Source organism: Neolamprologus brichardi, chromosome 6 (genome assembly GCF_056152115.1).
Source record: "Neolamprologus brichardi isolate AB-2024 chromosome 6, ASM5615211v1, whole genome shotgun sequence".
Lineage (NCBI taxonomy): Eukaryota > Metazoa > Chordata > Actinopteri > Cichliformes > Cichlidae > Neolamprologus > Neolamprologus brichardi.
In genome coordinates this window covers 25,482,695-25,500,003 of record NC_142109.1, presented here as the reverse complement: position 1 = coordinate 25,500,003, position 17,309 = coordinate 25,482,695, and the positions used below count along the sequence as shown (strand labels likewise).

Genomic DNA, 17,309 nt, shown 5'->3' with positions numbered 1-17,309 from the left:
GGGAGAGACTGGGTCACTTGGATGAGTGATGAAAGTACTGAAATTGTTGCTTCCAGATGAAAAGAATAAACTTTATGGAATTTTATAGCCACTTTCTTTTTTTCTTTTCTTAAAAAAATTTATCTATTACTTTTCTTCATCTTTTGAGAAGATGTTCTTGCAATTTTCCTTACGTTTACATTTTTTTCATCTTTGGTCTGTCTCTGTCTCTTTTTGTCTTGCCCCAAGGTGAAGGGGAAAACCACAGCATTTGTGAAATCAACCTTTTTTAAATTTCTATATGTACTTAGCGCACTTCGCTTTGTCACGTATTTTTTTCTAAAAATAAGAATATAATAATGCAAACAACAACTGGGTGAAAGAGATATGATAAAAAGGTGCAGATGAGTTTAAGTGAAAGGAGAATGTGTGCAACTGAATTGACTCACTTGTCAAGATGCAGAGCAGGAACAGGTACTCTGTGTATGAGATGATGCCTGGTAATGAGATCAAGACAGAGAGAGTTAAGGAAGAGGTCATATTCAACTCACACACACACACACACACATACACAATGTTTACAGATGTTCAAAGACTGTGGGCCTCACACAAAGACATACACACTAACACACATAATCCTTCCTTTCATGGAGATAGCATCTTAAAATGTGTCTTCTCAAAGCGGAGCTGCCAGCGGCCATTTGGCCACACACCGATTCTTTTTCTACACCCCAAGTGTCCAAAGTAAAGACACAGGCTAGCGTGTGTCTGTGTGTGTATGTGTCTTGTGTTTGGATAAGCAAGTGAAAAATGTTTCAGGAGGTGATCCTTTCTTGCCTCAGGCACATTCAGGAATCTTTGCAGCTCCATCTACGCTCTCTCTCCCTCTTTTTTCGCTTTCTGTCTGATCGTTCAGATAGTTCAGGGTGGTTCGCTTGAGTGTTACGGGAGACTGCTCCCCCATTTGTGTGTATGTATGCATGAGTGTGTGTGAGGGTGAACACGACACCAGTTAAAGTCAGTGTGAGCCTTGTGTTTTGCTGATGCTTGACTGCTTTGTGTAGAGGAGCTGGTTTGGAACTGAAGTCTTTTTCCCCCATGTAGCCTGAGCTCTGCATAGACTAGAGCATACAAAATTGAAGCTACTCAGGTTTCTATAATACAGTCTGTTGTGTGTTTACGCTCCCATGCTTTCAGTGATATACCACAGAATAAGAGGGATTAATACTGATCTCAAGGTGATATTTAATCATGATGGAAAGGGCTGTAAACAGGCATTATATGTCCTCTCCAATAGTTTTAACAATAACATATGTTCCATATGTTTGTTGATTTTGCCTTCCTTTTCTTTTAATTGTCAGTGGGTTAAAGATGTTAAGAGTCCATTGTAATCCAATAATAACAAATCTGATGGTTTGAATCAGCCCCAAGAAATTTAATTAATTCAAAAAACCCTGATATTTACCTCCAGAGAAATTTATTTAACTTTACAAGTCTATATCAATGCATATGTTAATACTAAAGCACCTTTCTCTATTATGGACATCTGCTATGGACTCACTAGAATAGCATATATTAAGAAGGCCAAGAAGATCTAAATTTTGTGTTTGTTGTGCAGGTCAACTAAAGAAAAATATAAGGGTTCGTTAAGTACATGTGAACCATGATGACATTACAGTAGTACTAATAAACCGTTTTAAATGGAAAACATGAATGTGTCACATGAGTATTAACATATTAGGCGCAGGTAACAATGTTCCATGTTGTATACAGGCAATGCAAATGATTGCAATGAGTCTTTACTGCTTTAACTATATTTCCAGTTATATTTTCACTGCAGTCTGAATTTTTTTTTTTGATTTAATTATCCAATGTGTGGCATTTCACTTACTTTATCAAAGTCAGAAAGTCAAAAACCAAAAAGGCATTCCCAGTTAACACAAATGCTTTATAACGGTACTATGAAAGGAATATTTATTCAGCTGTTGTGTGTAACAGATGGAAACATGGATTAACATTGTGTTAAATCTGCGATATACATACCCAGCATGTTACTGTATACTTACACAGTCAATTTTTCTAAAGCACAGTAATGCATTACCCATACTGTGGTAGTCATAAATAACTGATAATAAATTAATCAATCATGAATTAATGTAGTGTGTTCTGACATTAACACACAGACACAATGAACCCCTTTGAGTCTTTGTCTGATTTTCAACTCTATTGAGCTCAGAAATCCAAAGACATTACAACGATTTCAACTTTCAAACGTACTGGGCCACGTACACATCACACCCACAGGAGCTGTTCAGCCACTGAAAAGCCATGTCATGAAGTTCCTGAGAATTAATGTCACTGGAATTTTGGAGCTTTACACATTATGTACCTCAGCACTCGGTGACCCCCGCTATATAACTTTATGGGGTCTGCCACTTCATGGCTGAGTTTCTATGGTTACTAAATCCCTCCACTTTGTAGTAAAACCACTTACAGTTGATTGTGAAAATATAGGATTTAAATTCAATGGACTGAGTTGTTGCAACAGTGACACGACTGAGTTCAGTGAGCGCTGTAGAAGGACTCATTCTTTTACAAATGCATGCAAGGCCACACATTTTATACACCTGTGGGAATGATAGATGACAACTGGTAGATGTCAGTGACTTTGTTTTTCGGCTGTTTCTTTATATCGTGGCACGATGTGTTGCTTTTTGCAACACGTTCTCATCCTGACGTGTAAAATACCAACGACTGTGACAAATTGTCGGTATGGGAATGAGAGCAAGTTGGAATGAATCTATAAATGTGTTTTACGGGTGAAAAGAAAATAAACCGAAAAAAGCATTACGTACCCTAAATCTGTTCACTTTCAGATCCTGAATCACTTTGGAAAACACAATGTGATGGCCACAACATGAAGCTATTTTATTGTTGAATTATTAGTCATACTTTGATGTGTTTGTATTGGAATGGATGGCTGGAGCCTTTGCTCTGAGCGTCTCTTACAGCCGCGAGCTTGTATTTACTCAGGTTATCTTTGTCTAACATTTAAATTTGTTTGATGTTCTGAAACATTTAAGTATGAGAAATATGTAAAAAAAAAAAAAAACAACCTTGGAAATCAAGAATGTTTTACTGTATGTGAATGAAAAAATCAGCCCTGTTAAATCTTGATGGTGTGTGTGGTCTCAGTAGTGCTCCACCAGGCCTGAATGGTTAAAGTACAATAACCATAGATTACCCTGAGGTTTCTGTTTACAAACTTTCTCTTTTTCCTCTCTTACCATATTCATTTCTGTCTACTTTGCCTGTTTGTCTTTTATAGCCCATCTTTTACACTCCATCTGTTTCTTATATTTCTCCCACTCTCCTTTTAAATCTCCTTTTCACTCCCTGATTTGATTTTCCTACTCTATTCTTTTTTTCCCTCCATCTCTCTGATGAAAAAAGGAAGCAGACCACCCTCCTGGCTACTTGTCCCTGTAGACTAAATCAAACACACTCAAACGTTACAAGCTTAAGAATATACCTTTGTTATTATGGTAGAGGAAGAGAGGGGATGCATCACACATGGTTCACTATATTTAGCATCTCCCAGTGTGTGTATATCTGTGTATCTGTGTAATTATCACTACAGGGAATCAGTCCCAGACTGTGTTATTCCTCTGTTACATACTCCTGAGGCAAATGCTTAATTAGGGTGAGCTTTTCTCTATCTTTTAGTGTTGCATAAATTGTAGAGGAGAGGAGAGGAGAGGAGAGGAGAGGAGAGGAGAGGAGAGGAGAGGAGAGGAGAGGAGAGGAGAGGAGAGGAGGTTGTTCAGCTGTACGGAGTAACAGCATGGCACAAACTTGGATTAGAGACCCCTACAGTGACACACAACTCACAAGTATGATTTTATCACACACTGAGAGCCAAGCACTGGGAAATGTGCACAAAAGCACAGTTAGGTCATGGCAGTTACTGTATAATAATGTAAGAACCCTGACAGTCATGCAGGTGTATCACCTAAGAAATATAACATGATGCAAGAATACCTCTTAGATTTCTACGACCTCTGTTAGGTATTTGCGGGCTGAATGAAAAGAAAAAATACATAATAAAGATAATTAAGTTAATTGCAAGGATGCATAATTATATTAGTGATCCAAGCAAAAACACCACCCCTTTGCTCCTGTCCTAAAACACAGACATATATGCTAATTTATCATGTTATTCTCTTTATCTTCATTAATATCTTTTTATGTAGTTATATGGCATAAATGGCTGTTCATAAACACCAGACAAATGAATAATAAATACTTGTATCTATTCTTCTTTGCAGGCGACATGTTTATTGTATAAGAAAGCAATCAATTCCAGGTACTATTAGTGTCACTGTTTGATGAACACTTATTTACATATATGCATGACAGCTCATTCCAGTAACCCAAAGTGTCACTACACTAAAATTTTGATTACCAAAATGTATTTCCGAACAATGTACACATACATAATGGGAATGTAATGTCACAATTTGTTTTGACATTAGTTACTACACATAATATATATGACTTATAAGAGGACAAAGTATTATATTTAGCACTCAATTCATTTGTGTGTTTTAAAAATAATTTCCAAAAGCTAAATAAATGATAATCGTGGTGCTCTAGGCAGTTTATAAAGTTTTCTTCAAACTGATTAAGGTGACTGATTCGGAGGAGTTAGGGAACATACAGACATAGAGAATGGACATTATACATATACATGGTCTTAAAATGACAGTCATGTTTTTTACAACATTAAATTCCCTGACAGTGTATCAGCAAACAATTGTTCAGTGTTTTAAATAATCTTTAACAACTTGAAAGCTGAAGAAACGTAAATACTTTACCGTGTTTACTCATCATATAAACCGAGTCCTATTTGACTGACATTCACTGACCTTGTTACTATCTGACTCTTATACTCCTACTTATGTGCTCTGATAACAATTAAAAGAGAAAACATTGTCAATGGGTTTTGTGTACAGTGCATGTGTGTTCCTTTTTTTATTTAGTGAAAAGGTATTTTGCTCCTGTTTTGTGTGTATGTGCGTGTGTGTGTGTGCGTGTGTACTCTCTCTGACCTCGTTCTCTCAGGTTGCGAAATAGTTTGGAGGATCCTCTCCACACGGGAGGAGTGTCTGATAGGATCTTCTCCAGCTCCTTACAGACACATACAAACACACAATAAAAAGGTAAGATAAACTCTAAAAACACAGACCTCTAACTTCAAACTTCAACTTTTACACACACCGATTCAGCACAAACAGGAAAGGTTAGCATGCCGTGGAAAGAAGGAAAAAAAAACCTTGGCAGGCCAACTATTTTAGTATTGTTATTAATGTGGTAATTTATATGATTTGTATAGAAAGGAATGTATGCATATATTTTTTTTTTTAATTGACACAAAGACTGCTTTTAAGAAAGAAAAAAGAGAAAAAACAAAGTACCAAAAGTAGCCTGTGGAGGTTTTGACCATTTGTGGTGCTGTGAATTAGGGTTTGAGTGGAGTCTACATTTTTCTTAGATTTCACACTGAAGCAGCACAAGAATTTCCTTATGGATTCTTAAAAAGAAGGTACATCACAAAACAAAAATGTAGAAACCTCCAAAAGTTGATTCTGTTCATCTGGACGTAGCGTTTTCAGTGGGAGAAACGTTTCATCACTCATCCAAGTTCCTCAGTCTCAGTTGACTGCAGGTTTCCCCAATCTTAAAAAAAAGTTCATTTGCATAATGACCGAAACCAGCCCACTGAAAGAACAATGGGAGGTCAGTTCCTTCATCTTAATTATGCAAATTCTCATGACCATTGATCAAGAACCGCTGATCGAAGCCCACGGATCAATGGCCATCAGTACCATTCACAGAGAGTTGGGGAATGGCTGCAATCACAGCATTGTAAGAGTGTCCACTGGCCTGTAGGTGTGAATAGACTGCGGAGTCCTGGCCTGATGAGGTAGCTCTTCTGTGTTGTGCCATCCGCTTCACCAGAGGTTGTTTGGTTTCCCCGATGTATAAATCCTGGCAATCCTCCTGACACTTCACAGCGTACACTATGTTACTCTGTTTGTGTTGGGGCACCCGATCCTTGGGGTGGACCAATGGTTTTGGGATTCAAAAGTCACAGAAACACAGTGTTTAGAAAGAAAAAAAACAGAATCAACTTTTGGAGATTTACTTACCTGGATGATTGAGCATTCATCAAAAGAATGTAAAAATTACTTGAGTCTAAAATCGCTGTTTAAATGTTCAAATCCTTTTCAAAATCTATTTTATGGACAGCAATTTTTGTAAACTGTGGTCTGATTTTATGTTAAACAAAAGATTAAACAAGTTATGCTTCAGAATGTAGCCATCTTGTTATTAATAAGATGCTGTATTATGGGCATGTGTAGCATCCTCAGGTTCCCTTTCAGATTTGATGGATGTTATCAAATTTAAAAAATTAGGATCACGATAATGAAACCCTTCAACTCAAGACTTTTAAAAAGTGGCTGATTTTATATACAGTTCATATGAATAAAACTTAATGTAAACTGCGTCACAAACGGGCTCAAAGAAGGTGAGAAAGAGGGATTTCACACAAGAAGCTTACGTAGATATAAAATAATTTATTATACATAACCTAACCGAGACACAAAGATTGCTAATAAGTTGATGTCAGGTGGAGTGGAAGAGAGAGACTGAGTGGTTCACCTGGGCCGGCTTTTATAGCCCGCAAGACACAGGAGACCTGCATTAAGTGACGATTGTCCAGTGCCAGCCAAACAGCAAGCCATAGCTTTCATGAGTGTGGGAGGGTGTGTAACATGAAAACTGCACAGGGCACTGAGATTACAACCAGGTGAGTACTGATGTGGCGACAGCCTGTATTTTCACATTCAATGGTATGATCTACAGTTTAAATAAAGCTAAAGACCCTATTTGTGCTGTATGAAATTTTCAGAGCCTCAGTATTTTGCATACAGTATTTCTTTAATGCACTTACATTTTTACATTTGGATTAATTAGTAAACCTGATTATTGCTGAACTTAGAGATAATCTGCAATACATATGTATGTGGAATCATGACATTTGTATGCAGAAACTCATGACAAATACTAGGAAAATTGGTTTTAAACTTTGCAGTGTATACTGATTTAGATGTAACATGCAACAGATGTCTGTCTGCAATATAGAGGAGCACGAAAAACAGTTAGAGTGTGTTTCCCACCTGTTTTGTCAGGGACCTCCAGGGCCTCTTGCCTGCCAGGGAAACGAGACAAAAGAGAAGAGAAGAAGGGAAAGAGGAGAAGAGAGTTTGGGTGGGCTCAGTCAGATAGCATCTGTGTGATCTAGAAATGGGTCTTAATGTGCCAGGTACAGTCACAACACACACACGCACACACACACACACACACACACACACACACACACACACACACACACACACACACACAGGCACACTTTTATATACACTGTCATCATCACAGGCCCATTTGTACCATCTCAAGTGCCCTGTGCTTGTCTTTGTAGTATGTGGAATGTCCCTGTAAAAGCACATACTACTTTTGTTCTGTTTTATACAACAAAGTTCATCTAATTCAACTTCAAAGGGGCCATTCGAGGATGTCAGCTGCCGAGAGGGCATGTGCGGCTGTATCGTATGTCAGCGAGCCAAGGCTAGATGTAAACACACACATACAGGTGCACAGTTTGCACGCAATGCAATTATATATCCATTAAATAAATAAATAGCAGCTTTTTGTTTGTGATAACTTCCACATGTGAAGAGATACTTAAAGCAGTGGTCGCACAGGAAAATTTTAAGATGATTCTCCAGATTAGATATTTGCAGGGTAAGAGAAAGGGTACATGAGACCAAATGGAATGTGTGTGTCTGACTAACATTAACCACAGACTAAACAATAGCTTTAAAACCACCTGCTTTGAAGAAGCCAGCCAGGGCTAATCTGTTACGAATGACAGTGGGCCAACAGAAATTGCAAAGATGTGTTTTAAAGCCATATTTTTAACGTTTTTTAAGAGATGGCAAAAAATTGTATACCTGGCACTGAAATACATAGTTTAAAATACACATGAATATTAACAAAATAGCCACTTCACGTGGTTATCAAAGTAAAGTAATACAAATATAAAACCTGAAATTGTAATATTTAAAATCAACTAACAAACAGGGATCAGTAAACATGAGGTATTCACTGTCAATTAAATTATAAAAACAAAGGGTTTAAAAAACAACAACAAAAAGCTGAAGTATCCAATCAAATCTTGCTTAAATTTAAATGTAATTTATACCTTAAATTCTTGAAGTATAAATTAGCTTTGCCCCCTCCTACACTATGGACTTCCTATCATTTTATGTTTCTCCATGAATCCCAAGAACCTCTGAGGTTGCTATTTTACCTTATCAAACACTATGTGTACTTAAGAGCCATTTGAAGGCCTGAAACGATTTGTAAGGCAGTCATTTGTCTTACTTTTCATATTTACAATTTCTCATTGAAGAGAGCGAGGCGCTGCCCTCTAGGCTTGCGTAGAGTAGCTACATAAGACTTTAGACCCAGCTGGCATGTTCATTCATTAAAAATGAATGATTAATTTAATCGACTTGTACTTCTAGCGCCGATTAGCAAGAGCAGCAACATTTAAGTCAATTAATCATGTGCATAACTAAATTAAAATGTTTCAAAATATGACAGAAAGCCTCTTTAGATGTCAGTGTTAGCTATTACAAAAAGGTGGAATGCTGCTTTTAAATAGCAGACCTACTGATTGGTGGATAACTTTCAGTGAACATTCAAACTCAGCTGTTCAATCTAACCTTTAACTGACAACTCTTTAAGTCTGTCTGTTATAGATTTTCTTTAAAACATTTAATTATTCTTGCAGCTGAATTGCAAAGCACTTCAAGTTGTATTTATATACATAAAAGTTTTTAATGGCAAAAGAAGCATAGAAGTTTACAGTGGTGACTGGTTTTAGCATTTTTTCTGCATATTTCCATTTTTATTTTTAGCACTCTGACAGAACTAATTTATTTGTGGACAACCAGCTAGCCCTGCCCCCTTCCTGTGTTTTCCCTACGGGAAGACTCACTGGCCAGCTTGTTTGCTCAGTCTCGGCCATGGTTGGACAGATTCCAACTACACCATTTTGGACTGCATGAGTAGACCTTGTTTTGCACCAGAGATCTGGAAGCCACCCTAACCGGCACCAGGTGGACAAATGGTTCATGTGCCACTATGCAGAGTTCACTGAGATTGCAGAGCAGAACCAGGTCTACCAGCTACAGTCCAAGACCATGGAGTTAATAATATTCAATAATAGGATGAGAGACTCTGTGAAGATACAGCTACAGATACAGATGATATTGTTTGGTTATGTGTTTCATAGAAATAGCCAGCAGCACGATGGTTTAGTGGTGACCACGGTTCATGCTTAACACCCCCTGTAAAAGATATTCTCAAGACATTCAGTTCTTGGTTAAATAAACTTCCCTCCTCCTTGGATGTTGGTTGAGGAGGGGAGAAATTTACAAACTGCATTTTCTGGTAGTTTCCCTGTGAAAGCAATCGGGCCTTCTTTTGCAGTGCTGAGATATATACACGTCCCATCAAAAGCAGAATATAAATTTGTGTTAAATGATTGATTTAAATGAAGCAGTCAAGTACTCTGGGTACATGTCATATATGCAGATTAAGCAGATAAAATAAGCCCCAAATATTTTTGCCTTAAGGAGACACAATTTTGAGAACAACTGAAAACAAGCTATTTTTTCATACGTACTTCTCGGTTCACTCATGGTAACCGACTCGATGAAGTTTTGTGGGGTCATGTACAGCTGTCCTTCATACTCCACTGAGCTGAACAAGCGGAAACGATGTTCATGGGAAGACATGTACACATCTCCATCCTCAAAGTCAAATGGACGTGCCTGCAGAAAAAACTCATAATAAAAAAAAAGAATATAAAACAAAACAAAGTATATGCATTCCACTTATACTGTTAAATAATTATCCTAATTCTCATATTAAGTGATTAAAATCAGGGATAAGCAATTAATGTTCCACTTGTGTCACAGTGGACATAATGTGAATGCGACCTGTGACAGATTTCTGTGCACACAAAGCAATTTCTATAATGAGGAAACTCATCTATTCTTGGCATCAACTCTCTCCATTTAGCTCCCTGTGGTTATAAATAGAGCGAGCACCGCTGGCACATTGCAGTAACGGGAAAATGGGCACACATGCACAAAAATACTTTGTCACTACTTTCTACTTGATTAGCATCTGTCTCTCGCTCGGTCTCTGCAAGCAGCCAGTGCTTCAACTTGATTAGCTGCAGAGTAGGAGAGCTTCTACACCAACCGACTGTACTGCGTGAAACTGTATAATTAACAGAGAGGCTTCCATATTTAAACCTGTTTAGCTGCAGGCCCCAGCACACAGTGGTTTCGGTTCAGCTCAGCTAACATGCTAATGAGCATACAGATTCATTCATAAAGCTTTGATGATGCCTGCACCAAGGGGGGTTTTTGAAAGCGTGAATTGGAGATCAGTGCTTGGCTTCATGGGAATGCACCCCACTCAAAAGTAAGAGCATAGGCACCCATGGCTTTAACTCTCACTAATGAATGAAGTTTAGAAAGTTTTGCAAAGGCAGCTAGGTTCACATGCCATGCTGCACAACATGAAAAAGAAATGTAAGAAAAACCAATTAAATTGCAGAGATTAGAAAGTAGATTCAGTGTGGCTCACTGCTTTGTGTCTTGACTACAACTAAAACTTTCTGTTGTCTTTTCACAACTGCTCAGCAGATGCTCCAGGTGTTTTCCCCTCGGGCAACGTTGTGTGTTCCCTTCACAGCTGCAGCTCTGTAACCCTTCTGCTCAGTTTCATGCTTAAAACTGTCACTGTCTGCTAAACTTTTGGATGAATAATGATGATATTTTATCCAAAAATCCCAGTATCAATTCTGCTTATAGGTGTGATTCTTCATCAGTTGACTTATTGATCCATGAACATTTTTTTTGAACGAAAAAAGTGGCTTTTGCAGGTCAACAACTATTTTGTTCTCTCTGAGTCTAAACACAGTGAAGCAACAATACAAATGTAAGCATAGGACGGTTTGCACATGTGGAAAAGCGCCACTACCATTATTATTTTAATGTCACTATTCTGCACCATTCTGTCATTTACAATACCATTTAGGGTACATAAACCCTTTTATATATGAGGTGTATTACCACTCCAGGTTGCTGGGCTCCCTCCTATGTGTGGTTAACTATTAGTGTGTGCTGCTCTGCTTTGGTGCCTGAACCTGTTCTTTGTCGTCCAATTGCCATCTGTGACTGGTCCATCCCAGTCTCCAGCTACAACCACAACACGGCTGATTATGGCAACTGTTTCACAAGTCAAAGCTTGTAATTTGTAGCAGCTGTGATTTCAAGTGAGCAGTCTGACCTGTGCCTCTTTCTGGTTTGTTCTTAAATTTCAGGTTACTTCTTGTCTTTTACCTTTGTAAAAGATAGACTGTATCTCAACAGGCTTTGTGTACCCTTGGATGGTTATGTACTTGCTTGTAATTTTGGGGTCTATATTTGTTTGTTTTTCTCCATCTGAGACACCTTCAAGGCACTTACAGCCAGGCAGGAATAATTCACACTGTAACACACTACACTGGTAGGAGCTTCTTTTGTCAGATACAATGGTCATAGCTGTGCAGCTTCCTTTTCCAGTTTATATTTTTGATAGGACGGTTTTAATTTCTTTCTTACAACCTAGAAAACTCAGGCTTAGCATTTAAATTTTTGCTAGAAGTCATTTTTTATATTAATTGGTTATTTTAAATAGACGTTGGTTTTGTAAAGGGGTATTCCACCAGTTTTACACGTATTAACTTTGTCTGCAGGTATACTTCTTCATATGTTAAAAAATACTATCTCAAACATTCTTTGATAAACCCTCTATGCCACCAGTGAACTCACCCTTACACTTCTGAACCCTTTAAGAGCCAAATGATCGTGTGAACATATATCCCATACCCATTCAGCACAAGTCTCAACTGCCCCATATTTTTCTCTGCCTCTGTGGCTTTCTTTTACCAGAATAGCTGCAGTGTTGTTCAGTCACTACAGATGAGTCATCCAACTTTTTGAGGCAAATTATTCAGATTCCATTTCCTTCCCCAGTAAAGTAAAATTTATGTCTGCATCTTGTAAAATGCCCCCCCCCCCCCTTCCCCACCCCCACACCCCCAACTCCCAAAACACTAAAAAAAATGCGTTTTTGTCCACACTAGCGTTTTCAGCTGTTTTCACAGAGTTGTGCGTCCACATTGAAACGGCCGAAAACACTTACGTTCCAGTACTGAGCATGCGTGAAGCGTAAGAAGATTCGGCCTGCCTCATTTCTGTCAGCCGTTTATTTACTTTCCGGCTCGTTGAAACGTCGCGGCAAAAGGTTGAGGAAAAGCAACGAGTTTTTTTTAAATGGACTAACAATGAGGTGAAGTTGTTGCTGCGAGTAACACAAAATTACAAAGTTGCAAAAGCGAGTGAGAATTAAATAATTTGAAGAAAAGCTATCTGGAGCATGTACAAACTGATATTCATCTTTAATAGGGCTGTCAAAATTGAGAGCAAACAAAACAACTGCTGTATAATGCCCTCCGCTATCTTTGTTTAATTGGTCACATGACTGCATCACATGACTAAAATGCGTCACCGTTCTAGAAAGTCTCTGTTTTCCCTGTCCACACTGCGACGCAAACGCAATGTATTCGTTTTCGAGAGCGTTTTCAAAATGCTGCGTTTTTCCTTGGAGTGTGGACGGGAGGCCGAAACGGAGAGAAAGTGTGGACATAACCTAAAGAAGCAACATTGCTGGCTGAGAAGACATAATTTTACATTTGCAATCTGGATAGATATGCAAATGGTGCCACTGAGCTACTGTCCACTTCAGTGAACTACTAAATGCAGTTTGTATCTATAGCCAATTATGTGCAAAAGTCTTAAGCCACCCTCCATTTCTTTATATTTTGCTTCCAAGGAGCCAGGCTTTCCTTTATTTTTTTTAAATAGTTGTGAACAGTACTTCTCCAGATTTTCTGAAGGTCTTTCAATGCCTTTCTTTGCTTTTTCACTCTGCTTTTAAATTAATTTTCAGTCCAGGCCTTCTACCTGACCATTTTCAATTATATATATATATATATATATATATATATATATATATATATATATATATTTTTTTTTTTTTTTTTTTTTTTTTTTTTTTGCATTAGAAGAGCACCTAACTTAAGGGATGAACCACTATTGTGTTTGCACACAACAGACAACTTAGCAAAGAACCAATTTGTAGGAAAATTAAATAGTTGCAATGATTCATTGAAACATGCTAACATGGAAGCGTAGGATGTAAGGCAAAAACAGAGTTTGTACATTCTCATAAGCTGGAAAGGCAATACTCTCTTAGGCAAGCTTTTTGAGGGACATTTGAAAGCTTTTTTCGATATTGGTGGCTCCACTGCATTAATAATATTCAGGTCTGGACTCTGGGGAGGCCAATCCATGACTGATGGTGTTTTACTGTGTGTTTTTCTATCATGGTATGCTTCACTGGATTCACAGTGCATTTGTGATCATTGTCATGATGAATAAATGAAGTCATTGCCATTCAAATGCTTTCCAGATGATTTTAATACCTCACCCTTTTCTCCTTGTTTCTCTTCCTTAAGAATGGCTTCTTGACAGCCACCCTTCCATTAAGACCTTTTCTAATGGGGCTTTGGCAAGCAGTAGACAGATTATCAAGATACTAGATGCATCTCTCAGGTCTTGTGTCGGATCTTTGGAAATGTTTTAATGTATGATTTTTTAAAATAAATATCAGATATTGTTCAACTTTTGTTGATAGTTTTTTTAGGCCTGCTAAGGATGCACTGCATAAATAGTGAGATATGCCTAGTTTTTCTGCATACAGGTCTTTGAGAATCACCTTTTGGTGCAAAAGTATAATTTTATGCCTGTTTCTTTGTTATCGTTGGTGCTTTTTAATATTTTCAATGAAAGGAATTGCAACAAGCTATGTGTTTTTACAGCAGGTTCCTAGTGACAATAAGACTAAAAATACAATTTAAAATATGTCTATGCTAATTTGCCTGTTATGTGTGGACACAACACTAGTACACCCCTTGATTTAGGTCCTCTTTTTATGTTTGAAATAATTATATCCTAATTGTGAAAATGATCAAGTAGAAGGCCTGGACTGAAAATGAGTGAAAAAGTAGCCAATGTCCAAAGAAAAACTTTGAAAGACCTTCAGAAAGCCTTAAGAAGTATTTTTCATGCTCAGTATTACTTTTTGACTTCTGAAGCATGGCTAAAAGTCTTGATCATTAACTATGCAACAATGCTAAACAAATGTAGATGATTTTGCCTGGCTAAAAATGGACTTTAAACAAGACTGTTCAACATGTCTCAAGGCAGGGAGTCTCTGTTATCTCTTTTATGTTCAGATAAACGAAATCCTGATTAGAAAAAATTCTTAAAACATTACTCTTATTAAAATCACCACCACAAAGTGTCATTTGAAGCATTGCATTCAATCCACACTGTAGTGGATGACCTGTTTGTGTGCATGTATGGTTGTGTAATGGTGTATCTGTGCTGTTCTACCCTCACATTATGAAATGTGAGAAAAAGGAGAAACAAACACCTTTAGCTGAAACACTAGCAGAATATTAGCTATTTTATTAGCATAATGAAAAAGCTAATGAAAAATACAACACAACATATTTTTTCATTATACTGTGGATATGCTGGATATTGTTTCCAAATAGACACATAGACACATTATCACATTTGCTGAAGTTTGCATTTCTGCAATGTGTAGTTACATTTCTGGGAAGGTGCATATACATTATGGTTTATAGATTTAGATTAGATTTAACGTAGTACTGTAATGAAGGAAGCAGAGGTTTGTTAACACTGTCTCACTAGCAAGAAAATCCTAGGTTCAAACCCAGCCTATGGGCCTTTCTTTGTGGAGTTTGCAAGTCTAAAGTCATGTTTAGGATTAACTGGTTATTCTAAACTGACCACCTGAATGCGGCTGTGAATAGTTGTCTGGCTCTCTGTGTTCGCCCTGCAAAAAAAACCTATCCAGGGTGTACCCCACCTCTCAATATATGACAACTGGGATAGGCTCCAGCCCCCCCACGAACCTGAACTGGTCAATCAAAAGAAAATGGATAAATGAGTGGATGGAAGGACTGTAATTAAGCATGGCAAGGAAATCCATTTAAAACAACTACATGTATTAATAATGTGTTGATATCTTGGCCAGCTTATATACAACAAATTGTATATTGCCTTATATATTGTGAGTCATCCTAGCATAACTGATGCTTTAAGTATACATGAGTCATTTCAAGTTGTACTTCCTACACCTTTGTTTCAGATTGAAATTACTGATATCATATGGATCATGGTTATTAATACTAATATCATAAATGAGTTATTATAGTGCTTTACATTTGAGTGAATCAACAATTATACTCAATACTATAATATATATTTTTTGTAATGTGCAATGATTTACAGAGATAACTTTAACTTTTAGAACTTTGAATTATAGTATGGTGGGGTTTTTAAAATGTTTTTATTGTATCAAACCTTTAATGTACATGACTGTATTATTTTCATGGAAATCTCTGAGAACTTCTGTCTGCCTGACCTGCCTCTGCACAAAGCTGTCTGATTGACATCTCGAGCTTGCTGTCATTTCAGCACCAGCTCGAGCGGAGAGCGCCCTTCTTGCATCTGCGCGCGCACATCGCCCAACAGCCAAGGAGTGAGCGAACTGTTTCCACTGAGCGTCCTAGGAATGAGTGACACACTTTATCCACCCCAGAAAAAAAAAATTCTATAAAAAACAAGCTCACCATGGCTACAGAAAGAAAAGTGGGCCTGTCTGACTGGGCCTGTGTGTCTAATCTTAGCGGAAGGAAACGAGGAAATACCCAGCGCTCTTTGCCTTCTCTCCCTCTTCTCTCGACTATGTCCTTCCACAGTCTTGAGCACTGAGGCCCGTGTGTCAGCAGTTACACATTTTCGACCAACAATCAACGACCTCGTTGTGTGTCACGGCAGCTTCGGTTTTGTCGTTATCTGCAGCAGCTCAGTTTGTGCCACCTACCTTCTCTTTGGCTTCAACAGTCGGGATGGACGGGAGCAAACCGTTGATGCTGTGCCTCCTTATCCTCTTCCTGCCTCCGCCGCTTATTAAACCGTTGTAGAAGTAAAGTACGGCGCCACCCGTTGCAACGCAAACCCCGGCTGCCAGACACCTCCAGGTCCTTCTTCCATTGGCCGTCTGCCCACCGACCAGCTCGTTTCGTGTCGCCGACCAGAGGTTGAGCTTGCCGGCCAGTGCTGCCACTCTGCGGAAAGCAGCCATTGCTGCCGTGGTAGTAGCTTCTGCTTGGCTGCTGTGATTGTAACTTTGAGGGCAGCTCAAAAGTATCGCGTTTCCCTGATTTCATCGCGAGATTTACGGCCTTTCTGTTCTTGGCATGACAGAGAACAAAGTCCCGCACAGCTCGGAGGATTTGATGCTTCGCTGAGTGATTCATTTTAACCAAGGTCAATTATAAACACAGAGAGATAAACTATTATGAAGCTAAACTCAAGCTTATCCAGTTCGCATAAAAGAGGCCATATTAACAGCCTACGCCAAAATCAAAAATACTGAATATTAAATTAAAATGCATGTGAAATATAGTGAAATATATATAGACAGCTTTATTTTCTAAACGGAGTAGTGCATCTGAGAAGTGGCATTGAATAAAGTAGAACATATATACGTTTTCTCATTTAGAAGTTAGGCCTGCAATAACCTAATAGAAGTATATAACGACTACTCTGAAGTATTTTAAAAATGTGCAAAGACAGTTGTACTACTTCATAAGGTACTGGCAGCTGGCAGACTAACTGTGACACACATGGAAAGAATAAGAAAACGACTCAGTAAAACATATTCCACGGCATCATCTTAAGTATCTTGTCAGGTGAGCATGGGCACATCTTGAAATAAATTAAATAGATTGTATTTTTTTTTTTTTTTTTTTTTTTGGGGGGGGGGGGGGGGTCTCTAAATGAGTAATGATATTATTGATATCGCTATTTGTCAATATTCACGAAGGGTCAATGTAGTGTCGAATTTCCAGTTGTAAGTGATGGATCAAAGGAGCCAAAAGAGCAGATATCAAACAAATATCAAAGATGAACTCTTCA

General features: G+C 38.1%; 1 protein-coding gene across 5 annotated transcripts in view; it reads right to left on the bottom strand.

Annotated features, from left to right (window-relative positions):
- Nucleotides 1-16,540, bottom strand: part of micu3a (mitochondrial calcium uptake 3a) — a 38,228-nt gene extending 21,688 nt beyond the window's left edge. For 2 of the 5 annotated variants that reach the window (XM_087841905.1, XM_087841904.1), the window contains exons 1-5: nucleotides 16,213-16,540; nucleotides 9,800-9,947; nucleotides 7,224-7,255; nucleotides 5,091-5,169; nucleotides 429-476 (exon numbers count right to left, since the gene is read on the bottom strand). In XM_087841905.1, coding sequence (XP_087698031.1) covers nucleotides 429-476; nucleotides 5,091-5,169; nucleotides 7,224-7,255; nucleotides 9,800-9,947; nucleotides 16,213-16,473 — 568 coding nt within the window. In that variant the 5' untranslated portion in view covers nucleotides 16,474-16,540. The remainder of the gene's footprint in view (nucleotides 1-428; nucleotides 477-5,090; nucleotides 5,170-7,223; nucleotides 7,256-9,799; nucleotides 9,948-16,212) is intronic. The other 3 variants (XM_006790814.3, XM_006790816.3, XM_006790817.3) reach the window with 3 other exon arrangements.
- Between the last annotated feature and the right edge of the window lie 769 nt (nucleotides 16,541-17,309).